Source organism: Equus caballus, chromosome 1 (assembly GCF_041296265.1).
Source record: "Equus caballus isolate H_3958 breed thoroughbred chromosome 1, TB-T2T, whole genome shotgun sequence".
In the NCBI taxonomy this organism is placed as follows: Eukaryota; Metazoa; Chordata; class Mammalia; order Perissodactyla; family Equidae; genus Equus; species Equus caballus.
The window spans coordinates 128,945,875-128,964,216 of NC_091684.1; the positions used below are offsets into that span (position 1 = coordinate 128,945,875).

At 48.5% G+C, this 18,342-nt stretch overlaps 1 protein-coding gene across 2 annotated transcripts; it reads left to right on the forward strand.

Moving 5' to 3' along the window:
- The first annotated feature begins 1,353 nt into the window (after positions 1-1,353).
- Positions 1,354-17,991, forward strand: DNAJA4 (DnaJ heat shock protein family (Hsp40) member A4). Of its 2 annotated transcripts, none has more exons than XM_023652612.2 (8): positions 1,354-1,665; positions 1,969-2,107; positions 7,452-7,632; positions 9,406-9,510; positions 10,426-10,653; positions 11,720-11,950; positions 15,835-15,935; positions 16,033-17,991. In XM_023652612.2, exons 1-8 carry the CDS (start codon positions 1,586-1,588, stop codon positions 16,246-16,248), a joined length of 1,281 nt encoding a protein of 426 aa, XP_023508380.2. In that variant the 5' UTR covers positions 1,354-1,585; the 3' UTR covers positions 16,249-17,991. The 2 variants fall into 2 exon arrangements, with proteins under 2 accessions (XP_023508380.2, XP_070088905.1); XM_070232804.1 differs by lacking the exon at positions 1,354-1,665 and adding an exon at positions 1,683-1,881.
- The last annotated feature ends 351 nt before the right edge of the window (positions 17,992-18,342 follow it).

An 18,342-nucleotide genomic window follows, 5' to 3' on the forward strand; every position in this document is an offset into this window, starting at 1 on the left:
AACTAAGTTTCAGAAGGGCTGGGTCATTTGCCCAAGGTTCACACAAGCCTGAAGTGGCAGTGCTGGGGTTTGAATGCAGGTCTCACTGATTCCAGAGTTCATAGCTGCATTCTACGCCTCTAGGCTCTGACTACTCACATATCCCCATCCTGCCAATCTCACTGGTCCAGAGTATTGACTCTGGAGAAGAGTGTGGTGCTGGACATTGCTTCCCAGCTTTGGCTGCACGCTGAAATCACCTGGGGAGCTTCAAAAATAGATGCCTGGGCTCTGCCCCCAGAGGCTCTGATGTAGCTGGTCCGGGGTGCGGCCTGGACGCAGGGATTTTTAGAAGCTCCCTGGTGATCTCTGAGCGGCCAGCTTTGAAACCCACTGTGACAGAAGCCTTCACAGTCATCATCCCACTCAATCCTTGCAAGAGCCCTGTGAGGACGGCGGGCAAATGACCATGTCCCGCTGTTGAGGAACCAAGTTCAGAGCGGCTAAAGCTCATATACTTAATAACATCTGGGTACGGAATCCAAGCTTCCTGACCTCCAGCTCTGAGTTCTCCGCCCAAAAGTTACAGCTCTAAAGAGGCATAATTGAAAGGAAAAAAGCAGTATCTCCTAAAACAGAAATGAGCAATTTAATTTCTCTTGGACATTAAACGTCCTTTCCCACCCCACATTGAACACGTGGAGGAGGGATAGTGACTACCTCAACCACAGGATCCAAAACAAGGCCAAAGGATCCCAGAGAGGTAAGCAGCGGCCTCCCCTCTCTGACAAACTGTTCCAGCAGCAGACGCCAAGGCTGGGCTAGAGCAGAGGGCCTGCAGTTCTGTGATAATGCTGTTCTCCACGCCCATGTTTCTGCAGCGGGTAGGGATCATGGCTTCTGAGCACTTACAGGTAGCTGGACACAACCTAGGGAACTCGGGGATCTGTTACTGAACCCTCCCAGGCAGCGTCCTGGGTGATCCAGCACAGTCGCGGGCTCCAGAGCCACTCGCCCCACCCGCTGTGCACAACACTCGGCCCACGAGCCTGGTCCAGCCTTGGTGATTGGCACAATAAAGATGAGCGGAGGGGAGGAGGTGGTTTCCCACCTCGAAAAGAGGGACCACTGCCCACCCTTGGGGGACTTCAGGAGTCCCAACCGTGGGCCCATAATAGGGGCCAGCAAAGCACCACTATACATGTCTAGAGGTCTTAGGTTCACCCCAGTCTTAAAGACACCCCGGGGAGTGCCAGCAGCTGTAGGGTCCCGGGAAACAAGGCCTCATTACAGTGGAGGACCCCTACCCTCTCCAAACCCCTAAAAAATGCAACAATCCAAGGCAGGCCTCAGGGCGCATCCCAGCGGTGACCCAACAGAGGGCGGCCACACCCCCAGGGAGAGGCCGGGTGGGGACCGTTGGACGCAGCTCTCCCAGTCCAACTCCTCGGGGCAGAGTTCCCACCGACGCTGCCCTCCAGGCCACCCGATCCTCTAGCCAGCTGGCCCCACGGATCCTCGGAAGGGCAAGGGGGCGGCCACGGGACGGCGGGACGGTCGTCGGAGGGCGCCCTCCACGCCGAAGCCGCCTTCCAAAGCCCCCACCATGGCCCGGGGAGGCGGGCAGGGCTGGAGTTCCGGGGAGTCGGACGGGCGGCCAGAGGACCAGGGGCCCGAGGAGAGCGGGTGAGCCGACGGGGTCGCGCCGGACCCCGTCGTCGGGGGTCGGGCGGCGAACCCGGGGCCGCGCGTTGACCCGCCGCCGCCAGGCGCCGCCGGAACCTCCGCGAAGGTTCTGGGTCTTTGTGGCGTCACTGTCTCCTTGCGGAACCTTCCGCCGGCGCCGAATAAAACCCGCCGCGGAGGAGCCGGCGGCTCGAGTGCGGCGGCACCGGCGCGGAGGTCGGCCCGGCGTGGGCTGGCGGCGGGAGGGAGCCCGGCGGCGGCGTCTGGGGCGCGCTGACCGTCCTCGCCCGCCCCGCCCCGCAGAGACAAGATGGTGAAGGAGACCCAGTACTATGACATCCTGGGGGTGAAGCCCAGCGCCTCCCCGGAGGAGATCAAGAAGGCCTACCGCAAGCTGGCGCTCAAGTACCACCCGGACAAGAACCCGGATGAGGGCGAGAAGGTGCGGGCCGGGGCGGGCGGCGCGGGGCCCGCCGTCGGTTTCTCAGCCCGGGAGCTCGGGGGCCCCGAGCTGCGTTTGTTGGTGCGGCGGACGCCAGGCGCCGCGGGCCCGGCCGGGGTGGCCGAGGCCCAGGGCGTGCGGCGCGGGCAGGTGGAGGGCGCTTCGCCGAGCCCAGGCTCGCCCGAGAGGATCGAGGTGTGGGGGCCTGGAGCCCTCGTGAGCCCCTCGCAGCCCATTCATTCCTCCGTTCAGTCTGCAAGTGTTCTTGGGGCCCCTCCGGTGTGTGCCGACCGCCGGGGAGGGCTGGGGCTGGGACGCGCCCACTGCTCATAGGGTTTGCGGGCATTTCTGGAGGAGAGGCAGCCAGCAAACCGGGAAACCGAGGCACCCGCGACCAGAAGTTGTGTATTTGCTGGGAACGACCGGCACTGGATGATTTGTGCGCTCACACTCACTGTTGATGCAGAAACCTTAGGGATGAGTTTCTTTAACCTGAGCTAGTACCTGGGACAAACCTAGTGTCCCTCTTGAGAACGATCGACTGGATTTGGTCTCTGTGCCTATCTCCTGCCTGATGAAGGTTGTGAGACATTGGATGACCACATTTGCTTTATTACGCAGGGACCCGGGGATCTCTAACCTGACGCATCATTTTACCTGAATATTCCAGGTTTTCTGTGACAGATGACCCACCGTTGATCCTAAGTATCAATATTAGGCCAAAAAATGCTCTTCATAATAGAAACCTCAATTAACCTTTTTCATTCTGTTCACAGGAACAGTCAAGCCTGCTTTTTATCCTCAAGGAGGCTCATTACCCACCTGAATAGGTGACTTGAAGGGTCAGACATTGATGCTTCGGAAAGCTTGTTGGCCTTCCACTCCTCCTTTCAGTTGCCATTTTCTTATGAAACTTTTGATGTCCTAGATGATTTGGGGGAGGTGGTGATTTTGTATTTGTATCAGTATTAGCTGACACCCAGGCCACTTTTGAAGTCACAGATCACCCATCTAACATTTAGAGCCCTGGAAACGACACTAATATCAAAATACCTGTCTGCGATAGCTTTTCCAAGCTGGAGAAAGCTGCTTAAGGAAGGTCGGCTTGGTGGCAACAGTGATAGAATGTTTATATTTAGCCACATGTGCCGACTGTGGCTGTCACAAGTTTAAAATGCTTTCCTGTAAGATCATTTGTCTGTTACTCACTTGCCTTCTTTCTCATCTATATTTGGGTGGCTTACTGTTACTTTTAAAGTCACTGGCTTTCTATGTGGTGTTGGTGATTCATGGTAGCCTGTGTTTGAGATTCTCCTTTAAGGAGAGTGCATCCAGGCTTCTGATTTCATGTTTCGGGACGCTGGCTAAAGGCAGCATGTGGGAAAGCCTTCTGACCCTGGTCTCAGGTCAGATCTCATAGCTGTCTCCAAGAGTGAGTTCATGGCTGTGTGTGTACAGTTGGAGTGAATCTGCTTTTGGTGTTCTGAAGCTTTTTTTAAATTGGTTTTGACCTGTACTACATTTCTGTAGGTGTCACCCTGTATATACCTATCTGAGCACATTGTTTATTTTAAACTAATATTTGTTTATAGCCAGGCACTGGATTAGTGTCACAAAAGTGAGGCTCTTGGTGGTGAGGTCTGGCCAGTCCTTCTCATTTGGAGGGGGAGGGGCGTTGTGTGAGCCTCCTGCAGGGAATACTTTCCCCTCCCTCCCTCCCATGAAGGGATACAACCCTTTACTTTAGTTCTCAGCTAAAGCTGTTTCTAGGAGTCTGCCTCCGGCCCACAGACTGAACCGCTGGCCCAGTCCTCATGCTGCCTTATTACGATTCCTGTTTGATGCCTGTGTTCCCCACTGCAGAGTAAGCAGGGTGGGCACTACCGCCCTCCGGCCCACTCACAGGCCTTGTGCCTAGCTGTGCCGTGAAGGTGCTAAAATGCTGGCTGAATGGAGATGTCACCAGAAGATATATAGTTTAAAGAATTCTATGTGGGAGGAGGAGAGAGCCCTGAAAAGGCACAGTTTGGCAGGGAAATTGTTGTGGTGAAGTGGGGGGAATTGGGGATCAATAGAAATTTGGATTGGAAATCAAAGGGGTTGAGGAGATTGGGGACTCAATTTATAGAAACTCTGCTATAAAGTTTCCCTGGAGAGGAGTCATTCATTCGTTCATTCATTCATTCATTCATTCACCAGATATCTCCTTTTTGGTCCTACTAGGTGTTACAGTGTAGCCCTTTCTGTTTTTGTCCCAGTCTGTGTGTGGTTCTTGTCCGCTTTATCTGTCATGGATGGAATCTTTTTTTTTTTCCCTCCTGAGTTTGTCACTGTATTATTAATGTCTCTTCAAAAATAGATTAAGCCAATCCGTTCCCTCCTTGCTCCAGGACAACTGAGAAGGCTGTTGGGGTGTTGGTCTTTGTTTTGTGCCCTGTTGTCCTGTGTTGCTAAGCAGTGGGCAGCCCGTGTCTGTTGTCAGGTGCTCAGTATGGAGTCTGTACTTATCTGTGGCTGGTTTTCTGCAAGACGTCCGGGCAGTGGGTCAGTAAGCGAGTCCCTTTCAGGGACAGTGATGGGGCGGATTCTTACTTATTACCCTTACTGGCTTTTGAGACGGATTTGGTCTTTTGGCCAATTTCACTGTAACTTTTAGTTTGAATGATAGATTTTCAGGTTAAAAAAATCGTAAAAGAGAGCTTAACACTACAGAAAATGTCACAATACAGAGGACAACCCAGCAAGTACACATCACCCTAACTGCTGCCAGTGTGCTGCTTTCCATGCTTTTTCCCAGGTGATCATACGCGGTCTTTCTGGTACATACTTTTTTTTTCTTACCACTTAATATTTTAACACAAATACTTTTCCAAGATGCTACATAGTCTCCAAAGCCCTTTTTTCCAGCCAGATAGTAATCTCATCAAGGTCCTGTGGCAAATTATCACATTCTTGAAAGGTGAGCTGGTTAGAGCGCTAATCTCTGATGGGGGGTACAGGCAGGAAGCTGAATTAGACTCTGGAGTGCTGGTGCTCTGGGGTAGGTGGGCCCACTAGTGGTAGTGGGAGCCCCCATCCCATGTGAGATCTGGTCTCTGATTGAATAACCCAAGTAACAGGCCATTCCTTTTCTTCCTTAGATTAATCATTAATTCTGTTAAGTTCAAGTGTCTTGTGAGTATCCAGGGTATTTGGTGAGTGTTTCTAGTGGACATTCTCGGGAAGCATATTTACCTAGTCCCTGAACTACAGACAGGCCTGGAAACTCTGGGGGCAGCCTGGCCTAGCTGTTTTCTGATCTTCTAAACTAGGCATGTAATCCCTACACTTTGATTTTTCTGCTGTGGAAAGGGGAAGGAGTGAGTGATCCCTACTTCTTTGCAGAAATGGTGTGATAATTAACATGTCAAAAGATCTGACTGCCTTGGGTATGAATCTGATGCCTCCTTAAGACTTAATTTTTAAAATTGCCCAGTTATTTGTTAGCTATTAGTTATTAGCTATTATTTATTAGTTACTTATTAGATCTCTATCAGGGATCTGTAATACAAGAGAAAACTTGTATTACTTGTAGTATCTCCATCAGTTTCCATGTTTGTATCTTCATGGCCCTTTTTTTCTGTATGTTTTATAGATCCTGCATCATAGGATGTGTATATATACATCTGTCTCTCAGATTAAATTGTACCCCTGGAGGACCAAGACTCTATCTCATTTATTTATTTCTGAATTCCTAGAATTGGGCCATTCACCTAACAAATATTTTCAAGTGCCTTCCACGTGCCGGACACTGTTCTAGGCTCAGGGGTACAGCAGTGGACAAAGCTGACCAAGCTCTGACCTCACGGAGCTGACGGAGCAGTGGGGATACACTCTAAGCTCTAAGTGCTGTGGGATTGAGGAACAGCAAGGAGGCAGCGGAGCCGGAACAGAATTGCAGGCAGATGGAGGCAGAGAGGTTGGGCTTGTAGATGAGAGTAAGGGCTGGCTTTTACTCCCAGCGAAATGGGCTGCCGTGGAGTGTTTGGGGCAGAGGATTGACATGATAACAGGCTTGTTCTGTCTGGTGTGTGAAGAACAGACTGAAAGCTGATGTGAGGACAGAAGATAGGAGACCATTGAGGTAGTTACTGAAGTAATCAAGGCAAGAGGTGGTCCTCGGCCAGGGCACGGGCATGGTGGTAGTGACGAGAAGGGATGAATTTTGGATATTTTATAGTGGTCTGATTTTGTTTTTAAAACTTCCATATACCTACAGAAAAGATGAGGGTGGGACAGTGGATAGCTGCATTTCCTTCACTAGCTTCACCAGTTGTAAAGATGTTGCCACATTGCTTTATCCACCTCTATTATTATTATTATTTGCTAAAGCTTTGGAGAGTAAGTTGCATACATCATAACCTTTCAGACCTAAATACTTCACCGTGTTTCTTCTAGGAATGACTTCCTTGTACAAAACCACAGTACAATGATCAAATTTAAAGAATTTAACACCGAGAAAAAAATTCACATTATTCCAATTGTTCCAATAATGTCCTTTGTAGCCGTTTTTTCTTTAGTGCAAGAGCCAGTTCTGGGTCACACATTTCATTTAGTTTTCATGTCTTGTAGTTTTGCAGAATGTCCTTCACTTTGGGTTTTCTGCTTCCTAAGGTTGGATTCCAGTGATACATTTTTGGCAGGAGTGTGATACCTGGGGTATTGTGTCTGTCTCAGGGTACTGGAGACATACATATGAAGGTAGTGCCAACAGGATTTGTTGACATGAGATGTGAGGGAGAAAGGAAATGAGGTTTTGGTGTGGCCAGTAGCTGAGATATGGGGGAGACCCTGGGAGGGGCAGGACTGCGGTGCGGGGATCAGGAGTACAGGTTTGCGCACGAAGTCTGCAGCCTGTGCGTGGATAGGCGCTCACGAGAAGTCTGCGGGTGAAGTTCACGCCGGTGAACTAGTGAAGCAGTCCCTGTGAGTGGAAAGCAGGAGCAGCACCCAGGAGGCCCTGGCTTTCTCCAGTTATAGAGCTGTGGGCCGTGTCCCAGCTCCACTCCACGTCTTCCTGCCCACGGCAGGCAGAGCAGGGGACGCTCCTTCCCTGCTGCATTCGCTCCCTCATTCTCTGCAGCCCCTACCACTAGTCCCTTAGTTGTGTTTGCCCTCTGTTTCCCACTTTACACGGGGAGTAAATGGAAAAAATCAGGTTGCAGATAATGTATAGACCAGCTAGTTTGGGGAGTTGGGTGTGGAATACCCGTTATTGTGTAACATTCTTATGGTGGGTTTGCTTAATAAAAGAACTCAAACCTTCCCTCTCTCTCTTTTTAAATCTGTTTTTTTTTCTTTTAAGTTTAAACTCATATCTCAGGCATATGAAGTACTTTCAGATCCAAAGAAAAGGGACGTTTATGACCAGGGCGGTGAACAGGCAATTAAGGAAGGCGGCTCAGGCAGCCCCAGCTTCTCCTCACCCATGGACATCTTTGACATGTTCTTTGGTGGCGGAGGACGGATGGCGAGAGAGAGAAGAGGTAAATGCTTTTAAAGACCTGTAAGCACGTCGTAGTCTCCAAATGATACATGTTATTGGAATCAGGGTGAATCGTGCAGTTGTCATGTTTTGGGATCAGTAGCTTTAAATAGTTCATCCTTGTCTAGTATCCAGGCTGCCTGGAATCTCTTAGCGCATTTAGCAATTACCCGACCCCCTTCAAACACCACAGAGAAAGGGGCAAATGGTGGTGAGTAGAATGGAGGAAGATCAAGTTCATCTTGCTTCTCTTTCTCTTTTGGGGTCAGGCCCATGAGTGTCCTGACGGACATACATAGATGGACCTCCTGGGGTTGTTGGTGGTGCCTCTGTCAAGAGTGCTTTTCGCGCCTCCTGACCTGGGCCAGGGCCCACAGGCTCTACTTTTGGCTGGTTCTCTGCAGTGTGCAGTGTGGCCTCATTTTCTCAGCCTGCTGGGGAAATGTACTAGGTGATAAAGTTTACCCCTTTGTGTTTGGACATCTTTGTAAAAGAACCTACCTACCTCTCTTCAGAATGTACTCTGATGAGCACCTTCATCCCCAGGAGGTGAGTGAGGGACTGCGCCCTTGCTGAAGGCCCCAGGCCACTGGTTGAGTTCTGGGCTGTGCTCCTCCTAATTTTCCTACCTCTCACCTCCTGTCAGGCTATGAGCTGTCACCTCTCACTGTCATCAGTGGTCTCTAATAGCCTTCTTCCCCCTGTCCAGTTTACTGTTGATAATCTGCTTTGGACCCTGAAACCAGATAGATAACCAAGCTTGCTATAGTCCTAGATAAGATCAGAAGAAATAAACTCTGCATTGGAGTTAAAGAAGGGTGGTTTGGGTCAACGAGAGGCCCCTGGATAAATAAGGCTGTTCTTGTTCTCACATTATAATTGACTTTGAGCTTCAAAAAGCCTGGCTGTCAATTCTGTGAACACAGTGTGCTGAAAATCACAAAGTGTTTATTAGGGAAAAATCCTTGCCCTGTTGTCCGGGTGTGTTGCCTGCTCACGTAATTGACGGTATGGACGTTCTGAACACCTTGGGTGTGCTCTTTCCCAGCTCTCTTACTGTCTTGAGACAATCAACTTCATGCCCTTAATGAAGTCGTCTCTCAGAGTTGACAGCCGATAAACAAGGACAATCTGTCTGAGTGACTGCAAGAGCCCTATGGGCAGCAGCGGGGGCCCTGACGCTGTGGGCCCTGACAGGCTGGCACAGCACCAGGCGGACAGACACCCAGCCTGAGAACAAGAGGTGCGCTGCCCTGAACGCACAGACGAGAGTTAGGCCGATGGAGGAGTTTCCACTTGGCCACAAGTCACGAAAGGGCTCAAAAAGCAGAGCCTTTTGTGCTCAAGGAAGAGTTTCAATTAAAGGTCCAGAGATGGTTGTCGTGCATTGATCTATGAGGAAAGGGCTCCTTTCGTAGGGAGAACCTAGTTAACCAGTTCCATTGGTTAACCTTGCCTTAGGTCTTCTCAGAGATCTCTCTGTCCTCAGATTTGTTCTTAGAAAATAAAGGTGGAAAGGCTTTTTGTTGATCTCTCTACATGATTGAATAATTAGCTCGTAGTTAGGGAGGGTATTAGTTCTCGTCATTGACAGAGGGCCAGAGGATGGGCCAAGTGGAGTAGAAGCATTGCTTCCTGCAGGAAAGGGAATGAAGGACACAGGCACAGCTTTGAGTCTCTGGAGGCTTCAGACCGCTGTGTCTCGTGGGTGGTATTTAGTGCAGTGGTGTATTCAATACAATGTTACTAATTGGTTTTTTTTCCCCTTGGTAAGGCAAGAATGTTGTACATCAGTTGTCTGTAACTCTTGAAGATTTATATAATGGAGTCACAAAGAAATTGGCCCTCCAGAAAAATATAATTTGTGAGAAATGTGAAGGTAAAAATTAATTTTTGAATGAATCTCATAGTTCTGATTCCTTAGATCTGGAAACAATTGTGATTGTTTTACAGTTCAGAGAAAAATAATTTATCTTTTCAAATGTGACAGTCAAACAGAGATTACAAACAGGTGGCTTGAGGGCCAAATCTGTTTTATTTGGCCATGTACGTTTTTTATTTGGACTGCACATTTATTTAATATGTTGACAGTTATTTTAAAAATATAAAAATCAAAACGGTTCACCCAACTGAGGGGTCAGCAGACTTTTTCTGTAAAGGGCCAGATAGTAAATATTTTAGGCTTTGTGGGCCATGTGGTCTTTATGTTGTAACTGTGTAACTCTTAGTGCAAAAGCAGCCCTAGACAATACATAAATGAATGGATGTGCCTGTGTTCTAGTAAAGCTCGATTTACAAAACCAGGCAGCTGGCCGTAGGTTACTGACCCTTGACTTAAATGTAAATGTAGTTAACATAATTTTTTTTGATCTGATTTTTCAAGAAAAGTCAGATCTGGTGACCGCAGACCCACGTTGTCCCACAGAGAATTGGCTGAGCTGAGTAGCCACCCCTGTAGACAGGGCTGTGTCCTCCAGTTCTCCACAGCCTGCTTGGTCACCTGTAGGCATGGGTGTTTTTCCATCCTGGGGTGGAAGAAAACACAGTTAATGAAGCTCAAGTAATGAATTTGGCATGGCACAGCCCAAAACACAGATGTTTAAGATCACATGTTAACATCTGGATATTATCTGCTTGGCTAGAATCATCCAGTTTTTTCCACCTTGCTTTTGATGATTTTAAATAGTCAGAATTCAAACCGATTTAATTGTTCATTACCCATCTACTGTGGCACCCAGTAGGGGTGCTTCTAAGGGGCGAGCACAGCTCTCACTCCTGCCTCCCCTCCTCGCAGGTGTTGGTGGGAAGAAGGGATCTGTAGAGAAGTGCCCACTGTGCAAGGGGCGAGGGATGCAGATTCACATCCAGCAGATCGGACCAGGCATGGTGCAGCAGATCCAGACCATGTGCATTGAGTGCAAGGGCCAGGGCGAGCGCATCAACCCCAAGGACCGCTGTGAGAGCTGCAGCGGCACCAAGGTGATCCGAGAGAAGAAGATTATCGAAGTGCATGTGGAGAAAGGTGAGGCTGCGCAGAACCACTGCTCCACTCTGGCTGGAAGTGCTTCCGGGGTGCTAATCCTGGGGCACACAGGCTAGGTATCAGGGAAATGAGATACATGACAGCAGGTATTTAAATGATATTAGAATGTGCCGTAAATTCCTCCTATTTCCAGGTTGTCTCTTGACCCTCCCTGGCTTTGTTTCCATCCCACATCACCTGCCAAAGCTTTCTTGCTGAGGTCTGCTTCCTTGAGATAAAAAACGACCTCTCTTTAAGGTTTTCCAGTGCTCTGAAAGTCACTTGATCTTAATTTTGGTTAACTGTCCTCTCCTGCCATTCTCAAATCATTTCTTTAGAGTCATTTGGAGACGTCTTTCTAATAGCTTTTATCGCTCATTGGCCATAAGAGCACGTTTAAGGCTTTGTAGCTGCACATTTCTTTTCTCCACACATTTCCTTTTTGTTGCATCAGATTCTCCCAAATATAGTGCCTTCCCCTGCTATTTATCTTGCCGGGTGCCGTCATTGTAAGGCCTTTTCCAGTCTTAGCTGTTCACCAGGTAGTCCCTGATTATTCCGTGACTTCCAGTGAATATATCCTGCCTGAGAGGTGAAACCAGAGTACACGAATGAACCCCCAAACCAACCCAGCTGTTGTTACAGGACTTCTTGTGTAAACACATCTCCCCCGTTCCTGTGTGTACACACTGATGTCTTAGAAAGTCCCCAGAGCCATGCACTGTGTGCAGTGGGCAGGGCGCGGTCACTTCATGATGGCAATGTGGTGTCAGTTGTGGCCTCACAGGGCCCAGGCAGGCAGGGAGTGTGCTGTGAACCTGTCATGGGTCGGCCTTGTTTTGCACTCATCATGCTTCATGCTGAGGACCCTCGTTATGCTGAGGGAAGCATGGCTTCTTTATTGGTGACAATTCTAGCCGCCACTCCCATCCCCATGCCTGCATGAGGTTGGGCGGCTTGATGAATAAAGAACCTCCAAAGGACTCTGTGTGCCTTCTTCAACAGCTTTGTAGAAAGTATTGTTTTTAAGAGAAATGGCTAATCAGAAAGGGATGATGTTTCATAGGTATGAAAGATGGGCAAAAGATACTATTTCATGGAGAAGGAGATCAGGAGCCTGAGCTGGAGCCTGGTGATGTCATAATTGTGCTTGATCAGAAGGATCATAGTGTCTTTCAGAGACGAGGCCATGACTTGATCATGAAAATGAAAATTCAGCTTTCCGAAGCCCTTTGTGGCTTCAAGAAGACGATAAAAACGCTGGATGATCGAATCCTTGTTATTACGTCCAAATCAGGTAATGTTTCAAATGTGTGTTTCGTAGTAACTGATCTGTATGTTTGACATACTGCTACGGGCTGGGTAGCCTGGTTTCATATCTCAGGTTGACTTCTGTCACACAAGCTAGCGTGACTTGATTTTCTCTAAATTTAAAGTCATCACCACTGACTCCTAAGAATTTTATGAATTTCTTTTATATTCTCCTAGGAAAAAAATTCAGAGTTGGGGGAAGAACCTCACACAGGAATCTTAGGGTTTTAAAATTCTAACTGGAACCTGCCAATTAAACTTAAATTTTTAAAATTTTCTTTCTGTTTAATAAGAAAACACAGCTGAGGGGCTGGCCCTGTGGCCAAGTGGTTAAGTTCACGCGCTGTGCTTCTGCGGCCCAGGGTTTTGCTGGTTTGGATCCTGGGCGCGGACATGGCACCGCTCATCAGGCCACGCTGGGCGGCGTCCCACATAGCACAACCAGAGGCACTCACAACTAGAATATACACCTATGTACTGGGCAGCTTTGGGGAGAAGAAGAAGGAAAAAAAGATGAGCAACAGATGTTAGCACAGGTGCCAATCTAAAAGTTAAAAAAGAAAGAAAACAGCTGATAATCGGAGCTCAAGTGGTGATCTGTGCTGATTCACCTACCTGTTCCTCTATCCTCTGTGCTGTCGATTACTCATGAGAGACATGTTAAGATAGAATTTTCCTGGGGCTGGCCCAGTAGTGTAGTTGGTTAAGTTTGCATGTTCTGCTTCCGTGGCCCAGGGTGTGTGGGTTTCAATCCTGGGCACGGACCTACATACCGTTCATCAAGCTACACTGTGGCAGCATCCCACATATAAACTGGAGGAAGAGTGGCACACATGTTAGTTGGGCAACAGTCTTCCTCAAGCAAAAAGAGGAAGATTGGCAACAGATGTTAGCTGAGGGCCAATCTTCCTAACCAAAAAAAAAAGAAAAGAAAAGAGAGAAAAAGAATTTTCCTGATAAAAAGATATTGCCTGTCAGTTTATCCTTGGAATCTTCCAGAGAGCTGCCTGTCTGTACACACCCACACAAGCTGGACAGAGCTGCCCCTGGACCGAAAGGGTTCACAAGGGCCAGAACCTGTTAGGAGTGTATAGCTCCCAGACTTCCAGCTCCCAGGAGGGCTAGGGTTTACTTGCAGTCGAGGGACCATGTGGGCACCAGAGCACCTGCCTAGAAGGGGCTGAGGGGAAGGCAGGCAAATTGGAAAAGGCAGCAAGGCCAGGCTAGGGACCTTGACTTGAAGCTGCCTCTGAGTAACACGTAAGGTCAATTGTTCAGGTCAAAGAATGTGGTGGTGGCTAAGCCACCCAGGCAGCCTCGACTTCATCACAGTGCTGCTCTGGTGGCCCTGGCCTCGGGGTCAGGGAGTAACTTCCCATGGGCATCTGAGGTTTAAGGCTAGAGGGGCAGTTTTGGGGTTGTGGGGGAGGTAACCAGCCAATAAGCCTGTCCAAGGGCAGTGGTAGCTGGTGATAAGACTCTGAAGTCCAGTGGCGTGAGCAGTGGCCACCTCACCTCCCTGACCACCTTCCAGACCTTTCCTGCCTCTTGCCCATTTCTCCTCTTCGCCTCTCTGGCCTTATTCTCTTCCTCTGCTACTTTCCTCTTTGGCTCTTTCTGTTGCTTTCTTTTCTGAACATAATATGAAATGAAATTATATATCTAAGCCTTGATCAGAGATTTTTTAAAACTTTCTATTTGGGAACAATTTCAAACTAACAAAAAGTTGTAAAAATAAAAATAGTCCAAGGACCACCCATATATGGTTTGCCTATTGTCAACATTTAACCCAATTTGATTTTTTCCTTTTGTCCTGTGTGTGTGTTTATATACATATACTTAAGGATTGGGGAATGCACTGTAGTATAATGCAGAATTTGCAGGAAAACTTTAAATACAACACCTTCCTTTAGGTTCCATTCCATAGACCTCACAGGGTACCCATTTCCTCCCCCGCTCTAGAGTAGGAAAGTTTGAGGATCACAGTTCACTCAAAGCCCTCGGCCACTGGTTGTGAGTAGGTGTGTGCCTGGCACCCCCTGCACTTGTGTTCAGGACCCCCTAACATTGTCTCAGTCCTGATTCCAGCCCTTCTGGGAGCAGGAGCTGGCAGCATCTGTGTGTAACTTCTTTGGGAAAGCTCATCCTTGGCCTAGAGGGGGCTGAGACCTTGGGTCAGTGTGGCAGAGCTCCCTGGAGCAGGGCCCTGCTGTGGGATTGTGAGCCCAGCGCTCCTCGCTGCCTTGCACTCCGATCCCAGCCACAGGCAACCCCGGAGCCAAGGACGGAAGAGAGGAAGTGAGCCCCAGAGGGAAGGAAGTGTAAACCCCGGGAAACCCATTTCCTTGCTTAGCTCTAAGGAAGGGCGAGGTGTCCAGAAAACCTGCTGGAGATTTCTTGTGTGTGTGTGTGTGTTCTTTCTTTTTGCTCATTTGTCCTTTTCTGTGTCCTCTCCTTTTCCTTCACCCCATCTTTTCTTGTTTTGGCTTCTCATTCCTTCATTTCCTCTTCTCTCTTGTCCCTTCTCTCTTCTGCTATTGAAATACCTTCCTCACCGGAGGCCCTTAGGCTGTCTTGAGCCTTGCTGACAATTAGGAGATTAATGAAAAAAGTGCCTTAGGAGCTGCCCAAGGGTGTGATGCCCAATACTTAGCTCCTGGAAGAGCCTGACTCGTAGTGGTTTCCTTCTCTTACAAGTGGTTTTCCATGCTTGCTCTCATGGTTTCTCAGCCCCCAGTTTAGAAGCAGTAATGTAGGGAGTTGTGCTTGAGAGCAACAAGAAGTGACACCTGATAGGAAGGGAGACACAGAAAAACTATGTAAAAAACCCCACAATACTAAGAACACCTGGGAGCCTGGGGCCATTTAGCTAAGGGGCCCCATCCGGCAGTCAGTAGCTCTGAGGGTCAGTAGCTCTGAGGGTCGCGTCTGAGTCACGGCCCTGCATAGAATGACCTCCTAAAAGAGAGTGCTCGGCACACTTTATTTTAAAAACTCCTGTGAGATACTTTTAAAGATTTCCTCTTGAGAGATTTCACCCAGGGGAGTGGGCTGCTGAGTAAATGAGTGTTTAACTTCCCCTTCCCCATCTTATTTTTCCTGAACATTTCTTTCTTTCTTTGTCCATTGTCATTACTTAGCTGAAGAGCATACTTTTTCAGACTCTTTTGTTCCTTTCCTTTTCATGTTTGGAAGGAATATTTTTAGACGTGGGGGGGAACTTTAGAGCTCTGGGGGTCTAAACTCCCAGGATGCCTTTTGAAAAAGTGTAGGTGTAAGACTCCTGTGTGCAAGCTAGACTGACCCCGGCTCAGCTGCATGTGAGGAAGTGCCTTTTATTGATGGAGACAGCCAGCAGCCACAGGAGGCTCTCCTGCCAGGTGGGTGCTGGTTGGACTTCTCTGAGGCCCTTTCCTGCTCTAAGCTCTGCTTGAGCCTCTGAGCATATTCTCCTCCCACTCGTGGTGGAGATACGTGTCATGACGTGAAGCAGCAGGCTGACAGGTATTAGCCCCACTTACCCAGACTTGAGTGTTCTGATTCCTAGCTCACTTTTTTTTTTTTTTTTAAAACCATCCTGCCTTGTGATGGAGACTCCAGCATGCTGCCTCCTTGACACACTGCTGGAGCCCAGAGCATGGGCCCGAGAGTTCCGCTCCCTGACCCCTCACCCTCATCCCCTTCACCCAGACAGGACCTCTGACAGGGATCATTCTGGCTGGGACCAGCTTTCTGGTCAGATGCTATGTTTTCCCTTCCTTTGCCCGCTGCCATACCAGGACCCGCCCCTAGGCTCTCCCAAAAGGGAGACTGACCTCTCAAGGCCTCCCTCCATCTTTGTGTTTCATAACTAAACCTTTTCTGCGGCAGGTGAGGTGATAAAGCACGGGGACCTGAAATGTGTGCGAAATGAAGGAATGCCTATCTACAAAGCACCTCTGGAGAAAGGAATTCTGATCATACAGTTTTTAGTAAGTTCACGTGTTTTATTCTCATGGGACATAGTAAGTGGCCTTAATTGGGAAGGGAAAAAAAAAATACCATTCTTTCTCATCTCACCCCTTACAGGTAATCTTTCCTGAGAAACACTGGCTTTCTCCAGACAAGCTTCCTCAGCTGGAAGCTTTACTTCCCCCTCGACAGAAGGTGAGAATTACAGATGACATGGATCAGGTGGAGCTGACAGAGTTCAATCCCAGTGAGCAGAACTGGCGCCAGCACAGGGAGGCCTATGAGGAGGATGACGACGGGCCCCGGGCTGGAGTGCAGTGCCAGACGGCATGATGTTCCCAGTGCAGCGGGACCCAGCTGGACTAGCACACGATGAATGTAAAGTTGGCACAATGAAAATGGCATCGCTTTAATGGCCTCGTGTTTGGGGTGTCCTGTGTATGTGTTCAGCATTCTCAATTGCTGAGTATCTTTTTGGTTTTCTTTTTCTTTTGGTTGTAAGTTAAGCTTAATTTATATTTAAAAGTTTTAAGTGTAAATCACCTCTAGTCTGCATATGGAATCTTTTTATTTAAATTTTCGGGATACTTTTGAGATGCCAGTGACTGCACTGACACTTTGTGCTTCTAGTGGCTTTGCCATAATTCAGTTCCACCGATAAAGCACAGCCCAGATAGCAGCACTCAGCCCCCTAGCAAACCTCCAGGCACCAAGTGGGCATCCTGGCCCATCTCTAGCTCTCTGCTTTCTCTCCCCTCCGTTCCTCCCATGGCAGAGTTACTGAGGGCATGATCTCAGGGCTGCTGATGTGACACTTTTGAATCTAGATTCTAGATGATCCTCCTCAAGAATAAAAGCACATCTGTGGATTGGACTTGGCTGCAGTGCCTGGTTCACTGTTCTGTGCCCTTGAGTGGTTGGAATGGGGTGTGAGTGTGTCTGATCATCTCTCTTGGAAGCTTCCTGAACCTTCCAAGCTTTATGGTGAGGACAAACCAGTGTTTTCAATGAAATGCCAACATAACTATTTGCCTGTAACCCTGTACCTTGCTCTTTGTGGTTTTAATGATTTTCTCTTGACAACCTCTGCAGTGCTCTCCCACCAAAGTGCTTGCTTGTAAAGAAAACTGTGTCCCCAGCAGCCTCAGTGCAGCAACATAAGTCATGGGAGGATGCTGGTGGTTTGGCCTCATGGCACAGCCAACTTCCTGCCTGACCAGTGATCCCAGGCGACTTGAGGGCCTGGAAAGGCATAGAACTTCTCAGTGTTTTCCACCTCATTCTCGCAGGTTCAACTCCCTTCCAAAGGATTGTTCCTCTCGTTGCACAGCTATATTACAAAGGCCTTGCTGCTCAGGTGATAATGTTTTGGTGAGAATTGTACTGACAGCTCCACTATAGATCACAGTCTATGGACTACCACTGTAAATGATAGCGTGTATGGAGGGACATTAGTCATTATTCTACTCGTGGCAGGTAGACTACAATTTAAACTTAGGGTTACCTCAACTTTTAGCTATTACTGCTCCTTTTCTTCCAAGACAGTCATGAAGAAAAACTGCTACCTTCTAAGCTGCTGAATTAAAGCAGGGGCCACCTGTCAGATCCATCCTTATTTGGTTGTAGAACCTGAGAGTCTGACTCAGACCAGGGACCTCCCCTAGGAGGGTGGAGGGTCAAAGGACAGATCAGACCCACGGCAGGTAGGGTACGCCTTCTGGTGGACCAGCCTCCAGCAGAACATTGCTGGCTAGTGGGTGGGCATAATTTGCTCAAGATAGGTGTAGAAAGAGCCCACCTTTGACCATTGGTCAGGATAGACATAAAACCTATTCTTCCAGCTAAGCCTATGTGAAAATCAATTTACAAATGGACCACGACTCCAGGGTGTTTCGTTTCTTTGCTGTGACTTTCTAATAAATTATTGCTAGAGAACTGCTCTGTAGTTGATGATGGGGCAAAATTACATTCAGTTCCTTGTCATGTAAATGGAATTTGGGGGGGTGTTGCTTAAAATTTATTCCACCTGTACATTTGTCAATTGAAAATTAAAATTGAGCTGGAATGAGAGAAAAATGGCTGTAGGTTTTTTAAAATTTCCTGAGCTCAAATGAACAGTGTTAAGTGTCAGCTTGCCTCACATTGGTTGATTTAATGGAATAAAGTTTCCCCCCTCATGGAGCTTATATTTTGGGGGTGGGGACAAATGCAAACATCAGGCAGTGACAACTGCTATGAAGAAAAAGAGTAACCGGGGAGGGTGGCAGGGGACAGGGAGGCCTCTACCTGGAGCTGATATCTGAGCAGCTACCTGAACGCAGTGAGTAGACCTCTGAAGGAGCATCCCAGGCAGAGGAAATGGCAAGGACTATGTGGATACAGGGGGGTGAGCAGGCCTAGAGGCAGGAGAGAGAAGCAGAGGGCTAT

Excerpts from the sequence above, each read along its gene's own strand:
- DNAJA4 (XM_023652612.2), top strand. The coding sequence starts at position 1,586 with ATGGCCCGGGGAGGCGGGCAGGGCTGGAGTTCCGGGGAGTCGGACGGG. Across the intron at positions 1,666-1,968 it reads CAGGGGCCCGAGGAGAGCGG|AGACAAGATGGTGAAGGAGA; the intron begins GTGAGCCGACGG and ends CCCGCCCCGCAG. Across the intron at positions 15,936-16,032 it reads TTCTGATCATACAGTTTTTA|GTAATCTTTCCTGAGAAACA; the intron begins GTAAGTTCACGT and ends CACCCCTTACAG.